The sequence below is a fragment of the Oncorhynchus keta genome, chromosome 23 (assembly GCF_023373465.1).
Source record: "Oncorhynchus keta strain PuntledgeMale-10-30-2019 chromosome 23, Oket_V2, whole genome shotgun sequence".
Taxonomy (NCBI): Eukaryota; Metazoa; Chordata; class Actinopteri; order Salmoniformes; family Salmonidae; genus Oncorhynchus; species Oncorhynchus keta.
In genome coordinates, this window is record NC_068443.1 from 38,942,332 (window position 1) to 38,968,587 (window position 26,256).

At 43.4% G+C, this 26,256-nt stretch overlaps 1 protein-coding gene across 1 annotated transcript in view; it reads left to right on the plus strand.

Annotated features, from left to right (window-relative positions):
* Positions 1–25,727, plus strand: part of LOC118402566 (MAGUK p55 subfamily member 7-like) — a 36,913-nt gene extending 11,186 nt beyond the window's left edge. Inside the window, exons 6-11 of the mRNA XM_052477362.1 lie at positions 324–488; positions 14,802–14,882; positions 17,008–17,101; positions 21,125–21,233; positions 21,452–21,595; positions 23,233–25,727. Coding sequence (XP_052333322.1) covers positions 324–488; positions 14,802–14,882; positions 17,008–17,101; positions 21,125–21,233; positions 21,452–21,595; positions 23,233–23,442 — 803 coding nt within the window. The 3' untranslated portion in view covers positions 23,443–25,727. The remainder of the gene's footprint in view (positions 1–323; positions 489–14,801; positions 14,883–17,007; positions 17,102–21,124; positions 21,234–21,451; positions 21,596–23,232) is intronic.
* The last annotated feature ends 529 nt before the right edge of the window (positions 25,728–26,256 follow it).

Here is a 26,256-nt window from a genome sequence, read left to right on the forward strand (position 1 = left end):
ACACACTTTTTGGGTTATTACATGATTCCATATGTTCTTTCATAGTTTTGATGTCTTCACTATTATTCTGCTATGTAGAAAATAGTAAAAATAAAGAAAAACCCTTAATTGAGTATGTGTCAACTTCTGACTGGTATTGTAGCTGCCAACTGCGTAACATCTAATACTGTTGTTTTGCTCTGTTGCATGTGCTGCCTCTGGTGAGACATTTGATTTGACTGTTAGAACACACAGAGATTGAAATTAACATTCACACACACACACCCACCCCCACACACATACACACAGTGACCGGCGTGTGACAGTCATCTCTTTCACTGCAGCTGGTCTGAGAAGGAGTTTCAGGCTGGGCAGGAGGGGCGGTGGGAGTGTTGAGTCTAAAAGGAAGAGCCAGGAGATGGGAGGAGCCACACAGACACCCACCTACCTGGAGGTGGCACCGTACTGCAGGGACCACAAAGAGGGACGTCGGCTGGTCCTGCTAGTTGGTGAGTAGGAGACAAGCATATACCAAAAAATACAGCCATCTGAAGACCAGTACAGCCATCTGAAGACCAGTACAGCCACATGAAGACCAGTACAGCCACATGAAGACCAGTACAGCCACATGCAGACCACCACAGCCACATGCAGACCACCACAGCCATATAAAGACCACCACAGCCATATAAGCTTGGTCATACTTGGGTATACAGTGCATTCAGAAAATATTCAGACCCCTTCTGTTTTTCCACATTTTGTTACATTACAGCCTTCTAAAATTGATTAAATGTTCTTCATCAATCTACACACAATAGCCCATAATAAATAAAAAAAAACAGGTTTTTAGAAACCTTCCATTGATACGGGAAACAAATAATTTTATCAATTTTAGAACGAGACTTAAAGTACCAAAATGTGGAGAAAGTCAAGGGGTCTGAACATTTTCCAAATGCGAACTTTCCTGACTGCTTTTAGCAACGCCGAGTGGCACAGCGGTCTAAGCGGTTCGAATCCAGGCTGTATCACAACCGGCCATGATTGGGAGTCCCATAGGGTTTTGAAGTATACTGAGTTTGTCTCCCCCCATACAAATGATATATTTCCAATAATAAATACTGGGAAAAAAAACATGAGCTGGCACACACCCAGAATAATAGTTTGTGTGGAGGTGCTGACTAACGGCGAATGAACTATCGAAATAAAGAAGTCGCACACTCCACGTATAATCTCCCAGCAATTTAATAAGTATTTACCAATGTTTCGGCATTACTGTGCCTTCCTCAGGGTAATGTCATAAATACTTGAACCAGGTTATGTAGACACACAGTGCAATTAGTGTAACTAATGAAAGTAGTGAGGGGTGTGTCATAATGATTAAGTTAATTAAAATCAATTAGTGAAACTGTTCAAAAATAGTATATGGCATATGAAATATATTACGCTATTGTTATCATATAAAAACAATGGAATATTGTACATCATATTAGCATAAACATACAAAATTGTTTCATTCAATTTCACATAATAATTTCATTTTTATTACATGTAATCTTTTGGTTCAACCTTTATATATATTTTTGTTTAGTGTGTGTTCAGCTCATTATATATTATCAACAGGGGGAACATACAGTGGGGCAAAAAAGTAATTAGTCAGCCACCAATTGTGCAAGTTCTCCCACTTAAAAAGATGAGAGGCCTGTAATTTTCATCATAGGTACACTTCAACTATGACAGACAAAATGAGAAGAAAAAAATCCAGAACCATTCAGGACCATTCTGCTTTACAAAACTGTTTCAGTTAGGCAATATTCTTGGGATATCTGGTGTGAACTGCTCTTTGAAGTCATGCCACATCATCTCAATTGGGTTGAGGTCAGGACTCACTCCAGAAGGTATTTTCTTCTGTTGAAGCCATTCTGTTGAATTACTTCTGTGTTTTGGGTCATCATCATGTTGCATCACCCAACTTCTGTTGAGCTTCAATTGGCGGACAGATCGCCTAACATTCTCCTGCAAAATGTCTCGATAAACTTGAATTATTTCTTTCTGTCGACGATAGCAACCTGCCCAGGCCCTGAGGCAGCAAAGCAGCCCCAAACCATAATTTTACAGTTGGGATGAGGTTTTGATGTTGGTGTGCTGTGCCTTTTTTTTCTCCACACATAGTGTTGTGTTCCTTCCAAACAATTCAACTGTAGATTCATCTGTCCACAGAATAGTTTGTCAGTAGCGCTGTGGAACATCCAGGTGCACTTTTGCAAACTTCAGACATGCAGTAATGTTTTTTTTGTTGGACAATTGGCTTCCTTCGTGGTGTCCTCCCATGAACACCATTCTTGTTTAGTGTTTTACGTGTCGTAGACTCGTCAGAGATGTTAGCATGTTCCAAAGATTTATGTAAGTCTTTAGCTGACACTCTAGGATTCTTCTTAACCTCATTGAGCATGCTGCGCTGTGCTCTTGCAGTCATCTTTGCAGGACAGCCGCTCCTATGGAGTGTAGCAACAGTGCTAAACTTTCTCCATTTATAGACAATTTGTCTTACGTGGACTGATGAACATAGAGGCTTTTAGAGATACTTTTGGAACCCTTTCCAGCTTTATGCAAGTCAACAATTCTTAATCTTAAGTCTTCTGAGGGTTCTTTTGTTTGAGCCATTCACATCAGTCAGTGCTTAGTGTGAATAGTAAACTCCAATTGATGATGTTGGCTAGACCTGCCCTGCCCTATAAAAAAACTCACAATCTAGTCTCATTGATTGGACTCCAGGTTAGTTGACTCTTGACTCCAATTAGCTTTTGGAGAAGTCATTAGCGTAGGGGTTCACATATTTTTCCAACCTACACTGTGAATGTTTTATTATGTATTCAATATAGACAAGTAAAATACAATAATTTGTGTGTTATTAGTTTAAGCACACGGTTTGTCTATTGTTATGACTTAGATAAATATCAGATTAAATTTTATGACCAATTTATGCAGAATTTCAGCTAACTCCAAAGTGTTCCGTTTTTCTTGCCACTGTAGCATGCTTCTGTCTATTTGAGCTGGTCAGTATGTCTAGGTAATCCTGTCTAACGCTGCTTTTTTATTGTATTGTGTATTAAAACTTAAGTGTTGCTCTCCAATTTCTGGAGGACCACATTTTGAAATCAGTGGAATTCGAGTATGATAGCTAAGAAGATTGAGAACACCGGTCTCCGGATTACATCTTCAAACTGAGGGCAACCATGGCATCCGACAGGAGGTGTCCACCATGAATGATGTATACAGGTAAAATAGTCTAGCTACCTACATTTTCAGGTATTACACATTTCTAATTTTGACAGAAAGAGACATTTTCTTGGCTAGCTATAGCCTAATGTTAGCTAGCTAACATTGAACCTGGTTGGTTAGCTACCTGCAGATTCATGCAGGGTAGTAATGTCATGAGTTGTGATTATGGCTTGCTAGCTAACGTTACATGTATCTCAGAGCCATTTGCTTAGCTAGCTATAGCCTAATGTTAGTTAGCTAACATTGCACCTGGTTGGTTAGCTACCCGCATAATCATGCAGGGTAGTAACGTCATGAGTTGGGATTATGCTTCATTGTTTAGCTAGCTAGCTACATGTTTTAACAAAAGACACCACTATGCAAGTAACCATTTTGGGTGTGTTCGTAAATTCAGTCTGGCCATCTACTCCAATTTCAGAGCACTCTCGTCTGAGTGCAAGAAAGCGCAGAACAACTGAATTTACGGACGCTCAACACCAGTTGAATATGGCAAGTGTCAGTAAATGTTACATTTTTGCCAGCAGAACAGTTCTAGTAACCAATGCTCTGGATAACATGAAAACAGCCTAACCAGCTCTGCTAGGGTGAGTAAAATGATCAGTGGGGAGTTCTCTCATGTGTCTAGAATTAGCTAGCAAGCAAGCCAGTGTTAACTTGGGTGCTTGACTGCCGTTGTGAGGTCAGAACATTCGGATCAACCCTACTCGTCGGCCAAAGCTTCCAGTGAATTTACAAACGGACAATCTGACAGCACAGTTGCAGTCATCAACGCTCTGGATAACATAAAAGCCTAACCAGCTCTGCTAGGACGAGTTATGTTCAGTGAGCTGTTCTCTCTCTCACTTAGCTGTCTGGAAGTAGCTAGCAAGTTAGCTTGGGTGCTTGACTGCTGTTAGTACATTCGGATCAACCCTTAAAGCGATGAGTGGGGTTAAAGCTTAAGATGGTGTGAACGATGCAGAATGGGTGTAGACAAAGGACTCTCCAGTAGTAGTACCAAAACATTCAAAGGCCATTTTCTTAGTCTACCAACTTTACATTTACATTTACATTTAAGTCATTTAGCAGACGCTCTTATCCAGAGCGACTTACAAATTGGTGCATTCACCTTATGACATCCAGTGGAACAGCCACTTTACAATAGTGCATCTAAATCTTTTAAGGGGGGGTGAGAAGGATTACTTTATCCTATCCTAGGTATTCCTTAAAGAGGTGGGGTTTCAGGTGTCTCCGGAAGGTGGTGATTGACTCCGCTGTCCTGGCGTCGTGAGGGAGTGTGTTCCACCATTGGGGAGCCAGAGCAGCAAACAGTTTTGACTGGGCTGAGTGGGAACTGTACTTCCTCAGTGGTAGGGAGGCGAGCAGGCCAGAGGTGGATGAACGCAGTGCCCTTGTTTGGGTGTAGGGCCTGATCAGAGCCTGGAGGTACTGAGGTGCCGTTCCCCTCACAGCTCCGTAGGCAAGCACCATGGTCTTGTAGCGGATGCGAGCTTCAACTGGAAGCCAGTGGAGAGAGCGGAGGAGCGGGGTGACGTGAGAGAACTTGGGAAGGTTGAACACCAGACGGGCTGCGGCGTTCTGGATGAAAGGGGTTTAATGGCACAGGCAGGAGCCCAGCCAACAGATCTGCAGTAATCCAGACGGGGAGATGAAAGTGCCTGGATTAGGACCTACTTCCTGTGTTTTCTGCGGATGTTGTAGAGCATGAACCTACAGGAACGGGCCACCGCCTTGTGTAACTTTCAAAGCAAAGTTACTTTCCCATTGTTCAACTGTAGTGTATGATATACCATTTTGTAGCTCTGAGTCTACTTTTATCTATTTAAAAATAAAAAAATATTCGAAAATTTGCTACATAAGACCAATTTCAGTGACCGCCCGGCTCTATTCGGTCTAATGTAGCAAAATTTGAAATGTCGTTTTTTAAAGTGGATAAAAGTAGAGATTCAGAGCTAGAAAATGGTATATCTTAGTTGACGAACAATGGGAAAGTACACTGCTCAAAAATAACACATCCTAGATCTGAATGAATTAAATATTCTTATTAAATACTTTTTTCTTTACATAGTGGAATGTGCTGACAACAAAATCACACAAAAATGATCAATGGAAATCAAATTTATCAACCCATGGAGGTCTGGATTTGGAGTCACGCTCAAAATTAAAGTGGAAAACCAAACGACAGGCTGATACAACTTTGATGTAATGTCCTTAAAACAAGTCAAAATGAGGCTCCTGATGAGGTGGCGGATGGTCTCCTGAGGGGTCTCCTCCCAGACCTGGACTAAAGCATCCGCCAACTCCTGGACAGTCTGTGGTGCAACGTGGCGTTTGATGGAGCGAGACATGATGTCCCAGATGTGTTCAATTGGATTCAGGTCTGGGGAACGGGCGGGCCAGTCCATAGCATCAATGCCTTCCTCTTGCAGGAACTGCTGACACACTCCAGCCACATGAGGTCTAGCATTGTCTTGCATTAGGAGGAACCCAGGGCCAACCACACCAGCATATGGTCTCACAAGGGTCTGAGGATCTCATCTCGGTTCCCAAATGGCAGTCAGGCTACCTCTGGCGAGCACATGGAGGGCTGTGCGGCCCCCCAAGAACCATGACTGACCCACCGCCAAACCGGTCATGCTGGAGGATGTTGCAGGCAGCAGAACGTTCTCCAAGGCATCTCCAGACTCTGTCATATGTGCTCAGTGTGAACCTGCTTTCATCTGTGAAGAGCACAGGGCGCCAGTGGCGAATTTGCCAATCTTGGTGTTCTCTGGCAAATGCCAAATGTCCTGCACGATGTTGAGCTGTAAGCACAACCCCACCTGTGGATGTCGGGCCCTCATACCACCCTCATGGAGTCTGTTTCTGACCGTTTGAGCAGACACATGCACTTTTGTGGCCTGCTGGAAGTCATTTTGCAGGGCTCTGGCAGTGCTCCTCCTGCTCCTCCTTGCACAAAGGCGGAGGTAGCGGTCCTGCTGCTGGGTTGTTGCCCTCCTACGGCCTCCTCCACATCTCCTGATGAACTGGCCTGTCTCCTGGTAGCGCCTCCATGCTCTGGACACTACGCTGACAGACACAGCAAACCTTCTTGCCACAGCTCGCATTGATGTGCCATCCTGGATGAGCTGCACTACCTGAGACACTTGTGTGGGTTGTAGACTTCGTCTCATGCTACCACTAGAGTGAAAGTACCGCCAGCATTCAAAAGTGACCAAAACATCAGCCAGGAAGCATAGGAACTGAGAAGTGGTCTCTGGTCACCACCTGCAGAACCACTCCTTTATTGGGGGTGTCTTGCTAATTGTCTATAATTTCCACCTGTTGTCTATTCCATTTGCACAACAACATGTGACATTTATTGTCAATCAGTGTTGCTTCCAAAGTGGACAGTTTGATTTCACAGAAGTGTGATTGACTTGGAGTTCATTGTTGTTTAAGTGTTCCCTTTATTTTTTTGAGCAGTGTAATTCTGCTTTGAAAGTTAATAAACAATCACTGGTAAAAGGTGAGCCCATTGAAATAGTGGAGGAGTACAAATACCTTGGGATAGACATTGACAACAAGCTGTCCTGGGATCAGTGTACTGATGCTATTTTTAAGAAAGGCCAACAGACTATTTCCTAAAAAGGAACTGCACTTTTATAACATTGATCTAACCATCATGGTTCTGTTTTATAAATCATTCATTGGGGGCATTATGTCAAGCAGTAGCTTGACCTGCTGGTTTGTGAATATCACGTTTGCACAGAAATATTTGTTGGGAAAGATAGTCAGGACAGCAGCAAGAACTGTCATCTCTTTACCTGGGGAGAGACAATAAAATAGAGGTTGACTCTTCCCATCCACTCCACCCTGAATTCCATCTCCTTCCCTCTGGATGCAGGTACAGACTACGTAAGGTTAAAAAAAATAGGGCCAAGTACTCTGTTATTCCGAATGCAATTCTGCAACTGAACAAATGTTGGACTAATTGCACTTGAACTATGAAATTGCACTTACCCTGCCTATTTGTTTGTAAATATCCTTTGCTAATTATTTTATATTTTTAGATGTTATATGTTTTATGACTGCAAGATGAATTGCCTCTTTGAGGACATTAAAGTTTTCTGAATCTGAAAACCTTGAATGCCCCCAGAAACCGGGGGCTCAGCTTCTTGCAGGGCAGGCAGAGGGTGAGGTTCCTGGTAGAGAGCCAGACATGATCCCCAGTGTGGTACACGTGTGGTATCCTTTTGATGGTGGATGGCACACTGGAGTCACACGTGAGTCTCACTCCACACTTCTTCTGCGCGCCTGAACCAACCGGTCTGGTCCGGGGTCCACAGAGCCAGGACCGGCTGAAGACCCTCTTCCAGTGTGTTGTGGGTTAAACCAGTAGATGAGTAATGAAACGAGTTCTGGGAATACTCCCCTGCCCATGGAAGGAATCAAGCCCATGCTCCCTGCTGGTCCTGACAATGACTCCTCAGGAACCTCCTCAGCTCCTGGTCCCTCCTCTCCACCTATACCTGGATGTGAGGCTAATCTTAACACCGAGCTTCTCCATAAAGGCTCTTCAGACCCGTGATGTGAATTTGGGGACACGGTCGGAGACTATGTGCTCCTGAAGGCCATAATGCTGGAATAGTGCCCCAGCGACCTGGAGAGCAGTAGGGAGACCAGAAAGAGGGATTCAACGACTGGATTTTGAAAATCTATCCACAACCACCAAAATGATGGTAAAACTGTCAGAGGGAGATCAGTACCAAAGGGACGCTGAGGCACAGGAAGGGGAAGGAGTTTCCCTGATGGAGCATTCCGGGGGGATTTGGTTTGGGCACATACGGAACATGACTTGACGTCCTGCGCCAAGGTGGACCACCAGTACCTCTAAGAGATGGATTGGTTAGTGCGAGAATACCTGGATGTCCAGCGACGACCGGTGTGTGTGCCCAGGTAAGCAGCCGATCCCTTATCCCCGTGGGAACGTAGATGCATTCGGGAAGACAGTTACAGGGTGTGGGCTCCATCTCCAGAGCCTGGTGAATGTCCACATCTACGTCCCAGACCACAGGAGCTACGACTCGGGAGGATGGGATTATAGGTGTATTCCGGACAGGACCCGCTCTCGAATCGTAGAGAAGGTACAGGGCATCGGTCTTCGTGTTTTTTTTTTAAACCTGGGCGATAGGTCCGTGTGAAGTCGAATCTTGTGAAGGAAAGGGCCTACCTTGCTTGGTGCAGATTCAGCCTCCTCGATGTCCGTATGTACTCCAGGTTCCGGTGTTTGGTGAGGATGACAAACGGTTCCTTAGCACCCTCCAGCCAGTGTCTTCATTTCTCTAATGCCAACTTCACCACCAGGAGCTCTCGATCACTGACGTCGTAATTCCTTTCTGCAAGGGATCTGGGTGTTTGAGCAATTGGTGAAACGTCCCTTGAGTAGATGGAAGGCCTTGTCGAATGCTGGGCTCCACACCAACCTTGAGCCCTTGAGGAGAGGTGAGAGGGGCGGTGACGGAGCTGAAGTCTCTGATGAAATGGCGGAAGAAGTTGGCAAACCCCAAAAACCATTGTATACCCTTTATGGTGGTTGGGACTGGCCATGACCTGACCGCATCTACCTTCTTGTCGTCAATCGTCACTCCCTGCAGGCTGATTCGGTAGCTTAAGAAGGAGACAGCCCTCTGAAATTGGAAATTTTCAGCCTTGATGAACAGGTGGTTAGACAGGAGGCATTCCAGGACTGCTCAAATGTGAGTGATGTGATAATCCAGGGTAGCCGAGTAGACCAGGAAGTCATTGATATAGATGACCACCTGGTATCCAAGCATGTCCCTGAACACCTCATTAATGAATGCCTGGAACACTGATGGAGCATTTGGCTATGCCAAATGGCATCACCAAGTACTCGTAGTGGCCAGACATCGTGCTAAATGCAGTCTTCCACTCACCTCCCTCCCGGATGCAGATGAGATTGTATGCACTCCACAGGTCCAGTTTGGTAAAGAACCGGGCCTGTCGTAGCTGTTCGGGAGAGGGTAACGGTACCTCGTGGTGATTTCATTGAGTCCTCTGTAATCAATACATGGACGTAACCCTCATCCTTCTTGGCTACGAAGAAGAAACCAGTCGATGCAGTGGAAGTGCGGATGAAACCTTGTTAGAGCTTCTCTTCTCTAATCCGCCATGGCCTGGGTCTCAGCCACCAGCAGAGGGTAGATGCGTCTGCGCGGAAGCGCAAGACCCTGCCATTAAGTCGATGGCACAGTCCCAAGGGTGATGATGAGTAAGACAGGTGGCGTGGGTCTTGGAGAATACCTCCCGCAGTTCTTGGTATATCTCCGGGTTGTTGGGCTGAAGGGCAACCACAAGACTCTCAATCGACATGGAACCACATGGCATGGGGAAGCAGGTACTCTGACATTCGGGTGACCAGTCTGTGATTCTTATTCTCGACCATGAGGTGGTGGGGTTAGGCGTGGAAGCCAAGGGAGGCCAAGGATGATCTTGTGAACTGGTGCACTGGTGATGAAGAAAGGGATGCTCTCCTGATGAATGGACTCCACGGTCAGGGTGAGTGTTTGGGGGACGTGTGTGATGGTTCTGAATCCTAGTGGCCGACTATCGAGGGCTTAAACCGAGAAAGGAGAGGAGAGCGGGTATGAGATGTTAAGAGAGGAAGGCAAGGGTCTTGTTACCGGAATCCAGTAACGCTGTAGACACAGTACACGAGGAACAGTCAACTAGTCTGATGGACATCCAAAAGATTATAGCGGAAAGTGATGAAGATGGAATACTCACTCCTGCCCCAGGAGGTGGAAGATCACGTGAACATCCCTTTGCTCTTGTAGATCCCGGATTAGGATGTGCCGTACACCGCTAGAGCTGGTGCCCTCCTTGAGCACAATACAGACAGAGCCCCAGCTGACTTCATCTGCGTTGCTCCACTGCGGGGAGGCGTGTGATCACTACCTCCATGGGTTCAGGCTCTGATCTGGCTCTGAGTGTTCACTCAGGGAGAGATGCGATGAGAGTACCGATGCTCCCGAAGTAGGTTATCCAGATGGATGGCCATCACAATGAGTGCATTCAAGGAGAGGTTGTCATCTTGACTGGCCAGTTCCCTCTGGACCTCCTCGCGCAGACCTCTCGTTCCATCCACTGGATTCTGCTACTGTCCGGAAGGTGAGTGCGTACTCGGCAGCTGTCTAGTCCCAGCCATAATTGGAGTAGGTGCTCACCACCCTCTCTGCCCTCTGGGGGATGATCGAAGATTCATTTGAACAGAGTCATGAACCCCTCATATGAATCTAGCTCCTCTCCTCTCTCCCAGACGGCCGTGGCCCATTCCAATTGGATCTCTCATGGTGGGGGCTCCCATCTGGTGCGTAAAGAAGAGGGAGCACTGAAGTAGGAAGCCACAGCATTTAGATGGGGTGCCGTCATATTTATCCGGGAGAGTCAAACGGGCATTGCTGACCTGAGAGGGTTGCTGAATGGGCTTTTGTGCTGGTTCGACTGAGTATCCTCCGCTAGTTGACGGCAACGCCTCCCGGGTATGTTTGAGACATTGTACACTGCGAAGAACCTCTTCCTGAGCCATCCCCAGTTGTGCCAACTGGTCATGTTGTTGACTTAGAAGGTATCCCTACTCGTCGACCGTCTGGTAGATATTCTGTTTTCCTGCTGCTTCCATTGTTGGAGTCAGTATTCTGTAACGGAGACGCTGAGAGTCGAGAAGCGGGTGCAATGTTTAATAAAACAACAAACATGGAATGAGACAACATGACAGTATCGTCTACACATAAACACAGGAACAATACTGACTGGGGAAAGAACGTAATGGAGTGCCAGATATAGGGGAGTTAATAAGTGAGGTAATGGATGGTGTGCAGGTGTGCGTAATGATTGATTGCCTGGTGTTCGCTAATGGAGTAGACGTAACACTCTTGGAGCGTTCAGAGCACACACTGAATGCTCTGACCAAGAAGTAGAGTTGATCCGAGCGTTCTGACCTAACAACAGCAGTTACCCAAGCTAACTCGCTAAGGTTGGATAGCTTGCTAGCTATTTCCAGGCACAAATGAGAGAACCGCTCACTCTGGCCATTTTCTGACCAAATTAAAAATGTATAATATCTGAAAATGTAGCTAGCTAGACTATCTTACCTGTATACATGGATGGACTCTGTCACAGATGCCATGGTTGCCCATAGTTTGATTATGTAATCCGTAAACAGGCGTTTTATACAACAGCCTTCTGTGTGTTCTCTTTTCGACACCATCTGCATATTTGCAATCAAATAGCAGAATTTTCTCCACCTCCTAGCTATCATACTCCACCTCCGAGCTATTATAATTCCATTGATTTAAAAACTTGTTCCTCCAGAAAGTGGAGAGCAACACTTATGCAGTTCTACTACGTGATATCTTTAAGAAAATCAGCGCTAGAAAGGATTACCTGCACATACTGACCAGCTCATGTTGTAGCTCATGGCTAGGGGTAATGTTTCTTCCTTTTTCCGTGGCTAAACCAACTAGGCTCGTAATTTAAGAATTGTATTTGTATTTACAAGTTTGTTAATACGACACATGAAAGCTCACGTGTTCCAGAAGGCATTTCTGCCAAAAACGTTTAGTCACATATATAGATTTTTTTTTTGTTAAAACTCGTGGGCCGGGCTGTATGTTTGAAAACCCTGGTCTAAAGAATGGGTTGCTGGTTCTGTGTAGCAATAGGGCAACTCTCCAAATTTGACGAGTGCTAGGTTTGCTAAATGTGTTGGTGTAGCTAAGCAATCCAGACCAAGTACCAGGAAGTTAAAACATTTTTAAATATATATATTTTTTTACATAATGTAAAATGTAAACCATAAGGAAATGTTGAGGAACGTTACTTAACGCTTTCACTTATTTAGAATGCCTTTACGGTCATCCTTGGTTTTTGTGGATAACTGTTTCCTGTCTGATCTATGGCTGTCACATCATTCTTAAATTACACTCATATATATATATATATATATATATATATAGTTTTGGCTCTGATCAGATGTTTATTTAATGACTCAATCAATCAAATCTAGGCAACCAAATGCATGGTCTTTGTCAGAAAGCACTCCAATTCTCTCCTTTCATGCTAATGTAAATATTCTCAGACACATTATATTTGGAACTCACCTTCAGGGCTTTCCTACGGCCAAGGAATCTAGTCTGGTGTATGTATCTTTTACTATATGTCTCTCTATGGGGTTCAGACATAGGCTTTTCTGAGAGCTCTTTGTAATGTAATCTCTATTGGCAACCTCTGGTTGTAACTGAAGAGGGAATATTATTTTGCGTCACCTACAGAATAATTTACTTTGAGCCTGTCTGGAGCGCCACTTTTGGGACTATTCCATTGGTTCCATTGTGCCAGACAAGCTCAATCGAGCTCAGTTTCTGTAAGAAAACAAATGCTATTTGAACCCAGGTCTGGGCTGGACTGTGAATGGGATCACAGATAATGACAGGCAAGCTCATCATCCAGACATACAGTAAGGGATGTAAAGAACATTTAAATGTTAATCCAATTTCACCCTGTAATTGAGTTGGACAAACTCCACCGCCAGTTTCTGTTTGCTGTCATGGAGTCTCCATCCACCATTACCAGAAGTCATCATTGGGGAGGGAGATATATGAGCCATATATATCTCTTATGAGTGGGGAGATCTTGCCTGGGCACTAATCCACAAGTGACACATTTATTGATGGATCAGATGTGCTAATTAGGTGGACGTTTTGCCATTTGTTTCATTTAGATATTTATGAGCAGATACATGCACACGTGCATACACAAGCATGCTCTCACTTTCTCAATCTTTCTAGCTTCCAAAGTAAATGGCAGCGTTCGATTAAGCTGAACCGGTCTATGGCCCATGATGTGAACGGGCAAAAGTGTTGAGGGAGGAGCGCACTTTGCAAATGAATGCACCTGGTGCAAACTCCTCCCACCCGGGAAACCTGGGCCAAATAATCTAGTTCCCTCATTGCTTGGTGCTATAGTTTTTCATAACAGACAAGATCATGTTACTATGAATCAGATATGTGAGGGAGGAGTAAAGTATATTTTCCATGCTCGTGGTTCCACCACCTTTTTAAGCGGTTGTGAAAAGCATAATAAAAACCTGAAACTGCAAACTAAAAATCTGCAAACTTAAGACTGCGTGTGCTGAAGTCATGCAACGGGTGATCGAGATGGCATGTATTTCTGGAATCTTACCTTGAGACACCACTCGGTGACTTCGACCTGGGTATTATTCAGTAGGGCACAGTGTTGTGGAGAGCTGAGATGTAAATATTTACATAGAACAGACATGCCTCTCAAACATGTACAGTAAGAAATCATGTCAGCTTTATTCATGGTTTTTCTATCTGCAATGTTCAGTAGAGCACAGTGTTGTGGAACTATCAGATAGAAATACGTTACATAAAACAGTCATGCCTCTCTGACATTGTTGAGGTAGGTTATCATGGCAGCTACTGTAAATTCATGGCATTTCTATCTGAAATTGTCACACTGGTATAAAGGATTTGGAGACAGGCGCAGGAAAACATCATCTGGGTTTTTAATACACCCAAAACAAACACATATACAAAATACTGGGATGTACCCAAACAAAAGAGCGAAGGTAAACCTCATAGAACAACACAGGACTAGACCCGTAATTCGAAATGCAAAAAACACACAGCACAAGCTGAGACAACGCATAGGTACTCACACGACAAACAGACATGGGAACAATAATCAACAGCCCTATGGGGGAACAAAGGGCACATTCATACAAACACAATCCGTGAGGAATTGGAACCAGGTAATGACACCGTTCAGTGCAGCCTAGAAGGCCGGTGATGTCGACCTCTGGAACTGGTGAACAGAATGAGCAGCAGTACCCGGGGGATCTGTGACTGAGCTGGGGATCTGTGACAGAAATGCTCAGTACGTTGCATTCTACTACTTTCCTGAGCGCAAAAGATGTTCCCAGATGCTGCATGTGCGTGTATGTAATCTTGTCCAAAGACGTGCCATGACATTGATATTATGTGGAGTCATTGAAGGAATCACATCAGTTCATCTAGATGGGGCGATATTGCTTTTCCAGAGCATCTGTGGACAGACACTGAACCACCTGGATAGAGAAGCAGGGTCTTTGGAGCAGTATAGTCACACTCTAAAATCAAAATAGCATCAACCTCTCTCTTACACACACACACACACACACACTTATCCTCTCAATGATTTGAATCACAGCTGTATCACTAGGATAAGGGACTTATTTCATCTCGAGGGTTGTTCATTCTGATGTTTTTATGTGAATGAAAGATCACTTTGTAATTTAAGAGGGTGGTAATTGTGGAGGAAAAGTGCAGGTTGACAATATGAAAGTTAGACTTGAGAGCGTTTTTGTACAGATTATACTGACTGTTGTTGTTAAGTGCTGTTGATATGTGTTGTGGTAATTAACACTTTATTATGGCCCAATGAAGCTGCTCACCTTTAATGTGTTGTGGTTAACCCTTTAGGTCCCAGTGGAGTTGGGCTGAGTGAGATGAAGAGGAGACTCCTGCTTTCTGACCCTGACCACTATGGTGTCACTGTTCCACGTGAGTTAAAACACCTAAAAATCTGAGCCTTTTGGATTTGGGGAGGGGTTATACTAAGCTAACATATGGAATTATTTTCAGATGATCATATCGTGCATCATTTTGCTATTTGATTTCGAATTTTTGGACCTCTTGTAAGGCATAAAGAAATATCACATTTTTATTTTATTGAACTTGACTTTATTGCTATTAGCCCATAGAAACACATTGAATAACATTCATAAATGGCAAAACGGATAGTCAAAAGTAAGTTTGTTTTGAAGTGTCTGTCCAACTCTATATCTGAGCGATATAAGAAAGAGCAGGAAATTGTTTTGTTTTTTTACCCATATTTAACATATTTTTCTGGAACTAAACTATTTCCATATACTGTACTTCCATTAATTTCCATTAACTGGTACTGGGCTACCTTCAGGCGAGTCTTGTGAGTCATGTTGGCGTCCTAGAGCAAAACAGCTGACATGTACAGTCCCAGTCAAAAGATTGCACAAGATTGCACTCATTCCAGGGTTTTTCTTGATTTTTACTATTTTCTACATTGTAGAATACCAGTTAAGACATCACAACTATGAAATAACAGATGGAATCATGTTGTAACCAAAAAGGTGTTAAACAAATCAAAATATATTTTATATTTGAGATTCTTCAAAGTAGCAACCCTTTGCCTTGATGACAGCTTTGCACACTTTTGGCATTCTCTCAACCAGCTACACCACTAGTTACCTGGAATGCATTTCAATTAACAGGTGTGCCTTGTTAAAAGTTAATTAGTGGAATTTATTTCCTTCTTAATGCGTTTGAGCCAATCAGTTGTGTTGTGACAAGGTACTGTAGGTGTGGTATACAGAAGATAGCCCTATTTGGTAAAAGACCAAGTGCATATTATGGGAAGAACATCTCAAGTCAGCAAAGAAAAGTGACAGTCCATTCTGCAAACAAACCACTACTAAAGCACACCAATAAGAAGAGACTTGCTTGGGCCAAGGAACATGAGCAATGGACATTAGACCGGTGGATATCTGTCCTTTGAGACGCAGAGTAGGTGAACGGATGATCTCAGTGTAGTTCCCACTGTGAAGCATGGAGGAGGAGGTGTGACTGTGTGGGGGTGCTATGCTGGTGACACTGTCAGTGATTTATTTTTAATTCCAGGCACATTTAACCAGCATGGCTACCACAGCATTCTGCAGTGATACACCATCCCATCTGGTTTGTGCTTAGTCCCACTACCGTTTGTTTTTCAACAGGACAATGACGCAAAACACACCTCCAGGCTGTGTAAGGGCTATTTGACCAACAAGACTGTTGGAAAGCATTGCAGGTGAAGCTGGTTGAGAGAAAGCCAGGAGTGTGCAAAGCTGTCCTCAAACAAAGGGTGGCTACTTTGAAGAATCTGAAATCTAAAATGCACTTTGCTGCTTAGTACATTTTTCCATTTGTGTAATTTAATAGTTTTAATGTCTTCACTATTATTCTAAAATGTAGAAAATAGTAAAAATAAAGAAAAACCCTTGAATTAATAGGTTAGTGCAAACTTTAGACTGGTACTGTACGTGTTCGTGAGAGTCTCACGTTTCGCTGGTGGTGTCATATTACTGTGTAGCCCAAACTTTTCGTACGATACAGACAGAAGTTGGTTGACCGGCAGTACCGACTTCAGATGAGTCCCATGATGCTTGTGGGGCTCGTAGAGCAAAACAGATAACACCATCGTGTTTGTGAGAATCCCATAGAGGGATCATATGAGTTTGTAGCCCAAACGGTTCGGACTCCACAAACGTTTTTGTGAAAAGACTGATTTTTGAGAGGTCTCCTGGTCTGCCACTTTCCACTGCAGGCGCGGATATCAACTCTGGGGGGATTTATTAAACCATGTTAGGGCCCAGAAGTTTTACTGACCTTTTTGATCTGTAAAAACTCTGGATCCTAAACCATGTTTAACTCTAAGGCCAGGATCTAGGGTCAGGGTTGTTTTTGCTCTCCTAATGGTCACGGTGAATTGGAGTAATTAGGGTATTTTAACTAGAACTGTAATTAGGGTATTTTAAATTCCGCTCTTCGCCACGGTGATGCTTTTTTCACAACATTACTCCACAATGTAAATTACAAAGTACTCTCTTTTTAGACACCACCAGAGAGAAGAGGAAGCAGGAGAAAGATGGGGTAGAGTACCACTTTGTCTCAAGGCGGACGTTTGAAATGGACATCGTCAACCACAAGTACGTATTTCTTGATGGGAGTGAAAGTAGCCAGTGACCTTTACTGATTATGCTGTTCATTAGGCAGTGATCACCATATGGTTAAAGGCAGTTACTACATTAGTGATTTGTTAATAAGTTATACCACAATTTTTTATTGAAAAAGGGTATTTTTTACCCCTTTTTTTTCTCCCCAATCTCGTGATATCCAATTGGCAGTTAGTCTTGTCTCATCACTGAAACTCCCATACGGACATGGGAGAGGCAAAGGTCGTGAGCGATACGTCCTCCGAAAACACGACTCCGTAAGCCGCGCTGCTTCTTGACACACTGCTCGCTTAACCCGGAAGCCAGCCGCATCAATGTGTCGGAGGAAACACTGTACAGCTGTGAATGTGCCCGGCTGCCAAAAGGAGTCGCTAGAGCATCCCAGCTGGCCAAACCCTTCCCTAACCCGGACAACACTGGGCCCAGGATTGGGCCCTAGCACTGTGATGCAGTGCCACTCGGGAGGCCCCAGTTATACCCTTTTGAGTAAGGTGTTAACAACATGCATATATGCATGTTGAGTACAGTGCTACCACACAAGCATTTAATTAGTTGGCATTCTATTTCAATGGAGCCTTGGATAAGACACATCCAGGCATCTAGTCAGTGAACAAATAAACAAACAGGTGGTTCCCATTTAATATGCAACAAGGGAGATCAGCTGAAACGATTTATTAAAAATGTTATAACTTAACAATTCTTTAAGGTAAATGAAAATTAGCAGTTTGCTTCAATAGTCTGTAGTAATTTACGAAATTACAGTAATGAGAAAAAAAAGGTAGAAACTAAAAGTACATACTGTAATTCGAACAAATAATTGAGGCGCTAATCCTGCCTCTCTCTGGCATCAGGCCACAGGTTTTCTTCAACATCACATCTAATGTTTTCTCTTGCCATGCACCTGGGGAAGAACCTTCTGGAGTGCCTTATCCATCCCTGGCAGTCCTCACATCCGGCATGCATGGCTTGCAAAAGAGACATTTGGTCATGTGGGTGGTGACCAAACACTTTCCGCCTCCAGGCAGAGAAACTCCTCTATCGGGTTGAGGAAGGGTGAACATGCAGGCAGGTACAAAACCATAAATCTGTGATGTGGTGCAAACCAATCTGTGACAGCTGCAGAGTGGTGAAAAGCAGCGTTGTTGCAAACTATGTCAAAAACTTGGGGGTTTCTTACTGGCTCCCCCTGTTCTGCTGGCACTAGCTGAGCATAGAGCTGTTCTAGGAAAGCTATAAGCCTTTCTGTGTTGTATGGGCCAATGAGTGGTGTGTTGAGAAGCAAACCATATTGGCCATTGCAGCACACATGGTGATATTTCCCCCCCTTTGGCCTGGAACCTCCACAGTGGCCCTTTGACCTATAACATTCCTTCCTCTGCGCCGTGTTTTGGCAAGGTTAAATCCAGCTTCATCGATAAATACAAATGAATGTGGTCTTTCCAGTGCTTCCACCTCCATTACTCTCTGAAAAACAGTAAGTGCACAGTTTTACTGTAGAAATGCTAGTGTTTTTTTTTTTTTACTGTAAATATTTTGTATAGCTGTGTACGTAACCTCAAACGTCTTACCTGGACATATTGGTATCTTTGCTCTTTTACCCGTTCACTGTTTCTCTCGAACGCTACAGTGTATAACTGTTTCATTGTAACTTGCTGTTTCTTTCGGACTCGAGCAATAGTTGTTGTGCTGACAGAATTAACATTTTCAAATATATCATTATCAGCCAGCACTCTATCTTGAATCTCCCGCAGTTTTATTGCATTGTTGACAACAACCATGTCAACAATAGCATTTTCCTGCGCATCTGAAAATATTTTTCATCTTCCCCCTGTTGGGAGCAGCCTTTGGGTCCTGTTGTAAAAATATATTTTACAGTCAAACTTACTGTAATATATATCTGTGTAAATATTCTATAATTGCAATACAAAATAGATTCCTGTAATGTTTTCATTTACTGTAAGGATGTAACTCTCACCTGTTTGCATGATGGAAATTACAGATGCATTACAGATGCCACTGTGGATCTTTGCAGATTGGGTTGCACCCTCAACCCTGACTCTCTCAATGAGAGACCATGGTTCACGACATGGTCTATAAGTGTAGCCCTTATTTCATCTGAAATAACAGCTCTTTGTCTTCTTTGTCTTCCTCCACGCATCGGCCCTCTCCCTGCCACCCTTCTCCCTCCACGAACCCATCTTCCTTGTTCCATTTCCAAAATGAGTCTTTCTGAGCTCTACCTATATATACTGTAATATGTGTGTGTGTGTTCACTGACAAGTCTAAAACAAGACACCTGCTTAGTCTTTCAGCTGAAATTGCAATCAGCAGTGTTTGAAAGGCACAAGGCTGAAATCTATTCCGTTTTGAATGTGTGGTTCAGTTTTGACAGCAGTGTGTTAGCATTTGAACAAAGTGCTGTAAATCCACAGTGTTGTGCAGGTTGTGTTAAAGTCATGGGATAAGTGTGTAGAGTTTTAAAAACTGTGTTCAAGCAATGAAAAACGAACTAGAGTTTGGTCTGCTGTGCAGACTTTAGTTAGTTTTGCACATGTGACTCCAGTTGTGTCCACTGTCGTTTAGCAATCGAAAAAAACTGTAAACAGCTTGGAATATTCCAGAAAATTGTCAATGCTTTAGAAGCTTCTGATAGGCTAATTGACATAATTTGAGTCAATTGGAGGTGTATCTGGGGATGTATTTCAAGGCCAATCTTCAAAATCAGTGTGTCTTTGCTTGACATCATGGGAAAATCAAAGAAATTAGCCAAGACCTCACTTTTTTGTAGACCTTCACAAGTCTGGTTCATCCTTGGGAGCAATTTACAAATGCCTGAAGGTACCACGTTCATCTGTACAAACAATAGTACGCAAGTATAAACACCAGGGACGATGCAGCTTCCAACCACTCAGGAAGGAGACCCGTTCTGTCTCCTAGGGGTGAACGTACTTTGGTGCGTAAAGTGCAAATCAATCCTAGAACAACAGCAAAGGACCTTGTGAAAATGCTGGAGGAAACAGGTAAAAAAGTATCTATATCCACAGTAAAACGAGTCCTATATCGACATAACCTGAAAGGCCGCTCAGCAAGGAAGAAGCCACTGCTTCAAAACCGCCATAACAGCCAGATTACGGTTAGCAACTGCACATGGAGACAAATATCTTACTTTTTGGAGAAACAAAAATAGAACTGTTTGGCCATAATGACCATTGTTATGTTTGGAGGAAAAAGGGGGAGGCTTGCAATCCGAAGAACACCATCCCAACTGTGAAACACGGGGGTGGCAGCATCATGTTGTGGAAGTGCTTTGATGCAGGAGGGACTGGTGCCCTTCACAAAATAGATGGCATCATGAGGACGGGAAATTATGTGGATATATTGAAGCAACATCTCAAGACATCAGTCAGGAAGTTAAAGCTTGGTCGCAAATGGGTCGTCCAAATGGACAATGACCCCAAGCCTACTTCCAAAATTGTGGCAAAATGGCTTAAGGACAACAAAGTCCAGGTATTGGAGAAGCCATCACAAAGCCCTGACCTCAATCATATAGAAAGTTTGTAGGCAGAACTGAAAAAGTGTGTGCAAGCAAGGAGGCCTACAAACTTGACTCAGTTACACCAGCTCTGTCAGGAGGAATGAGCCTAAATTTACCCAAGTTATTGTGGGAAGCTTGTGGAAGGCTACCCAAAATGCTACCAAATACTAATTGAGTGTATGTAAAATTCTGACCCACTGGAAATGTGATGAAAGAAATAAAAGCTGAAATTAATAATTCCCTCATTATTATCATTCTGACATTTCACATTCTTAAAATAAAGTGGTGATCCTAACTGACCTAAGACGGGGCATTTTTACTAGGATAAAATGTCAGGAATTGTATATATATTTGGCTAAGGTGTATATAATCTTCCGACTTCAACTGTATGAAAGTATTCCATTAAGTTCGTATTTGTTTGGCTCAATTTTAACTAGTGTTTCTGTACGGTTTTGTCTCAGGTTTTTAGAGTATGGGGAGCACAGAGGGAACTACTATGGGACCAGTCTGGAGTCAGTGCACAAGGTCATAGGGGAGAACAAGGTGTGCCTACTGGATGTGCAGCCTAATGTGAGTGACGGGCCAGCAGGCCAATCACAATCCCAGATCAGTAAATGACAGGTCAAGGAGCTAATGATTTGATTTATTAGATTTATTGGTCTTATGATCACATCATGAAAATGGTGACATGGGGCCTAATTTGTGTGCTTAACTCTAATTGAATTTACATCTCTCTTTGTCTCTCTCTCCCTCTGCCTGGCTCTTTCTCCCTCTTTTCAATAGCACAGACTGTACAGCGCTTACACACAACCGAGTTCAAACCATGTGTTGTTTTTGTGAAGCCACCATCGATTCAGGAGCTACGTTTTAGCCGGAGGAAAGCTACATTAATTTCCACCCAAGATATGACGAAACTGACAAAGACATTTTCGGTAATGTCAAGGCTGGGTGAAACTGTTTTTGGTAACAGTTTATAATTTTCAGTAACAAACCATTTATAAGACATTTATGAATAGTTTGCATCATTTATTAATCATTACTCCTACATTTGTAAATGTACAGGTTTCTCTTTACTTTGAAAGCTAGTTATTCACACATGCATTAATAATTCCTAAGATCAATCATAAGATGTTTAATATAGATCCTTCTAAATCATTTTCCTAATCGTTAGTCGTTGTAAATAACTCGCTTACTAACATTTACAATGATTAATAAATGGTGCTTAAATTGTTTAAATGCATAATAAATGTTTTACCCAGTTTTTTTATTTTTTATTTTTTGATTACGTATGTTTGAATGGAAACAGTTCTTTATGTTTTTGCTGCAATGTAGTTTTCCTACACATCATCATTGAGGTGGAGGGGAATACTGGATTTTTTTTTATCTGTTCTCACTTGTCGTATACACACACACGATCAAACGTGTTTGTGTCCCAGGTCTTGTAACATGGCAGCATCAGGTGGTGTGAGGTTACACAACTCGGTTTAAACATGGTTGACCCTCTGACTTACAAGTGTAGCCAGTGGCCAAAAGGTCACAAATAAAATGGCTGCGGGGTGGGCTGCATATACAGTGGAGTCCAAAATGACTGGAATCCTTGATAAAGATGAGCAAAAAAGACTGTATATTGTAGGACATTTTACATTTGTCTGCCAGGACGCTGACACTTGGCCGCAAGACAATAACCCCAAGGACACATCATAATCCACAATGAAATGGTTAATTGACCACAAAATCAACATTTTGCATTGGCCATCTCAGTCTCCTGACTTGAACCCCATTAAATACCTGTGGTTTGAATTGAAAAAGACAGTCCGTAAGCACAGACGAAGGATATCAAGGATCTGGAATGATTCTGTATGGAGGAATGGTCTAAGGTCCCTCCCAATGTGTTCTCCAATCTCATAAAACAGTTTAGAAAAATGCTATTTTGTCATCCTCGCAAGGGGAGGGTGCTGGAGTACTGAAAAAAAGGGTGCATAATTAATATACAACTTAGATGTAATTTTAAAATGTGGTTGTTCATCAGCAGTCAGTCAATTATCCCATGTCAGCTAATTTTCTTTTGATTTGTAAGCTGGCCGCTAGACTGACTGTCTAAACTTGTAGTAAGCATGGTTGAATTATCGACTGAGGTAGGGCCCATTTGATCATAAGTTATCATGTTAAAAACTGCAAACATTTGTCTCAATCCTATGGCAAAATGTGTTGAATTGCAGGAAATCAACTGTAACACTGCTCATTTTTCTCTCCGCCCCAAGGCAAAATGAGTAGAATTTCATGAAATGTGGGTACACATGATGGGTTATGTTTTATGTGGCACGCACCGCCATCAAAGTTGCCCATCCCTGCCTTATGTGATGCTGGTCTTTATTGGCCACATGATGTGATGTTTTTAACATAAACCCCTTTGCAGCTAAAGGCCCTTGACAATGAGGTCATGTTTTTGGATGGAAATACCCATACTACCATCCTTCCAAAGCATGACCTACAACTGGCCTACAGGTGAGAATTCAGCTGTTTAATGTATGAACTCAGAATTCACACATGTATGTCCTGTTTCTCACAGGAAGAGGACTTTGAAGATATGATTACCTCAGCAGAAGCCATGGATAGCCAGTACGGCCACCTGTTTGAGATGGTCATCGTCAATGGCGATTTCGCCATGGCATTGAACAAACTGAGGGCGGAGCTGGAAAAGCTTGAGACGGAGGCGCCTCAGTGGATTCCTGTGGAGTGGACCAGTCACACCAAACAGAACACAGAGAGCGTGTGCTGAACACACTAGGAGGCTGGTTATGCATGTCTCATTCACACTCATAGGAGGCTGCTGAGGGGAGGATGGCTCATATTAATGGCTGGAATGGAATTAATGGAATGATATCAAATACATGGAAACCATGTGTTTGATGTGTTCAATACCATTCTGTTTATTCCTGTGTTCACACTATAGTGTCAAACCTTACTGTGTGGGGTCAGATATTTTGTTTTCACATTTTCCTTTACAGCACAGTTCCAGCCACTTTGATGGATGCATAACCAGGCCAACCTAGTACAGCTAGGCTTGGCCCTATAGTGTGATTCAGGCAACAGCGACTGAAGAAATGTAGGGAGAGAGAATTGCACATCCATTTTTTTCCTCCATAAGTTCCACGTACTTCATCTTTTGACGCACATTACAAAAAAACTGATAGATTACACATGGCCGTCAACTGTTTTTAGTCAAATTTGAGAGTGGTTACATTTCTCAAGTCCCATCCCTTACCTGTGGGATGACCACTTCCTTGTTGTTTGAATCCTAGATTTCCTCTGTTAAACTGTAAAAGGACTCTTCTGCCAAAACAGAGGAAATGTCAAGGTACATGGTCACACCCCTAAAGGAATACAGAAATGTAAGGGGAACCACTCAAGGCAGAGAAAATAATGTACAAACTTTGACTAAATCTAAAATACTATAATCATTATTTATATGTGCAATATGTAGACAGAGTCTAGACAGCCTTCATGAGAAATAACTAGTCCCAACTTCAAGTTAGTCACAGAGCACGGCTCTTAAAGAACTATAGGAATCCAAGTCCCTACACCTCCTGTCTGACCATAGTACTTACATGTCCAAAACAGTGTTATTGGTCCCTGCCGCCTACGTGCCAGCTTTTCGTTTCTTCGAGTTTGCATTTCTACATTGGCAATTAGGGTCGAAACATAAAAAACCTCCAAAAGCGTGTGGTCACACACCTTCCCCCTGCCAAGTTACAAACACGAGCATGTAATTACTTTGACAGCTGCAATACCTCAATTAACGGTAATGTATCCCAGAGCAAATATTACCCAGCCCAAACACTCACCAACACTAACAACATGTTGCATATAGAACAAGGAAACAGTGCTCACAAGCATAGTCAACACTTAACAAAATATATGAAAAAAAGTGTTGGTGAAACTAAACGAATTGAAGATATTTTGACAGGGAAAGGTTAACAAGGGAACATAGACAAGATGAAGCAGATTTTTTTTTGTACAGACATTGTGGGAGGAGTGGTTGAATGTGAAAGGATTACGTTGTAAGAACTCATTCGAATTGGTTTCTATTCATGTGTAAATTTAATAAGTATGATTTCAAAGTTGTAAAGTCTGCACTTGTCAACAGTTCATAATTACAGACAATGTCAGAAAATTGTCATAAGTGACATCATTGACAAACATTTCCATTCAACAATTCCATATTTATACTGTTAATGAGGAGAATGACATACAGCACACAACACTCCCAGTAAATCTTTAAGCGATTCCGTTTAATGGATGCATTCCTGTGAGTACAGGGGGATTTCCTTCCTCTTTTGGATAATTTACATTTACATTTAAGTCATTTAGCAGACGCTCTTATACAGAGCGACTTACAAATTGGTGCATTCACCTTATGACATCCAGTGGAACAGCCACTTTACAATAGTGCATCTAAATCTTTTAAGGGGGGGGGTGAGAAGGATTACTTTATCCTATCCTAGGTATTCCTTAAAGAGGTGGGGTTTCAGGTGTCTCCGGAAGGTGGTGATTGACTCCGCTGTCCTGGCGTCGTGAGGGAGTTTGTTCCACCATTGGGGAGCCAGAGCAGCGAACAGTTTTGACTGGGCTGAGCGGGAACTGTACTTCCTCAGTGGTAGGGAGGCGAGCAGGCCAGAGGTGGATGAACGCAGTGCCCTTGTTTGGGTGTAGGGCCTGATCAGAGCCTGGAGGTACTGAGGTGCCGTTCCCCTCACAGCTCCGTAGGCAAGCACCATGGTCTTGTAGCGGATGCGAGCTTCAACTGGAAGCCAGTGGAGAGAGCGGAGGAGCGGGGTGACGTGAGAGAACTTGGGAAGGTTGAACACCAGACGGGCTGCGGCGTTCTGGATGAGTTGTAGGGGTTTAATGGCACAGGCAGGGAGCCCAGCCAACAGCGAGTTGCAGTAATCCAGACGGGAGATGACAAGTGCCTGGATTAGGACCTGCGCCGCTTCCTGTGTGAGGCAGGGTCGTACTCTGCGGATGTTGTAAAGCATGAACCTACAGGAACGGGCCACCGCCTTGATGTTAGTTGAGAACGACAGGGTGTTGTCCAGGATCACGCCAAGGTTCTTGGCGCTCTGGGAGGAGGACACAATGGAGTTGTCAACCGTGATGGCGAGATCATGGAATGGGCAGTCCTTCCCCGGGAGGAAGAGCAGCTCCGTCTTGCCGAGGTTCAGCTTGAGGTGGTGATCCGTCATCCACACTGATATGTCTGCCAGACATGCAGAGATGTGATTCGCCACCTGGTCATCAGAAGGGGGAAAGGAGAAGATTAATTGTGTGTCGTCTGCATAGCAATGATAGGAGAGACCATGTGAGGTTATGACAGAGCCAAGTGACTTGGTGTATAGCGAGAATAGGAGAGGGCCTAGAACAGAGCCCTGGGGGACACCAGTGATGAGAGCGCGTGGTGAGGAGACAGATTCTCGCCACGCCACCTGGTAGGAGCGACCTGTCAGGTAGGACGCAATCCAAGCGTGGGCCGCGCCGGAGATGCCCAACTCGGAGAGGGTGGAGAGGAGGATCTGATGGTTCACAGTATCGA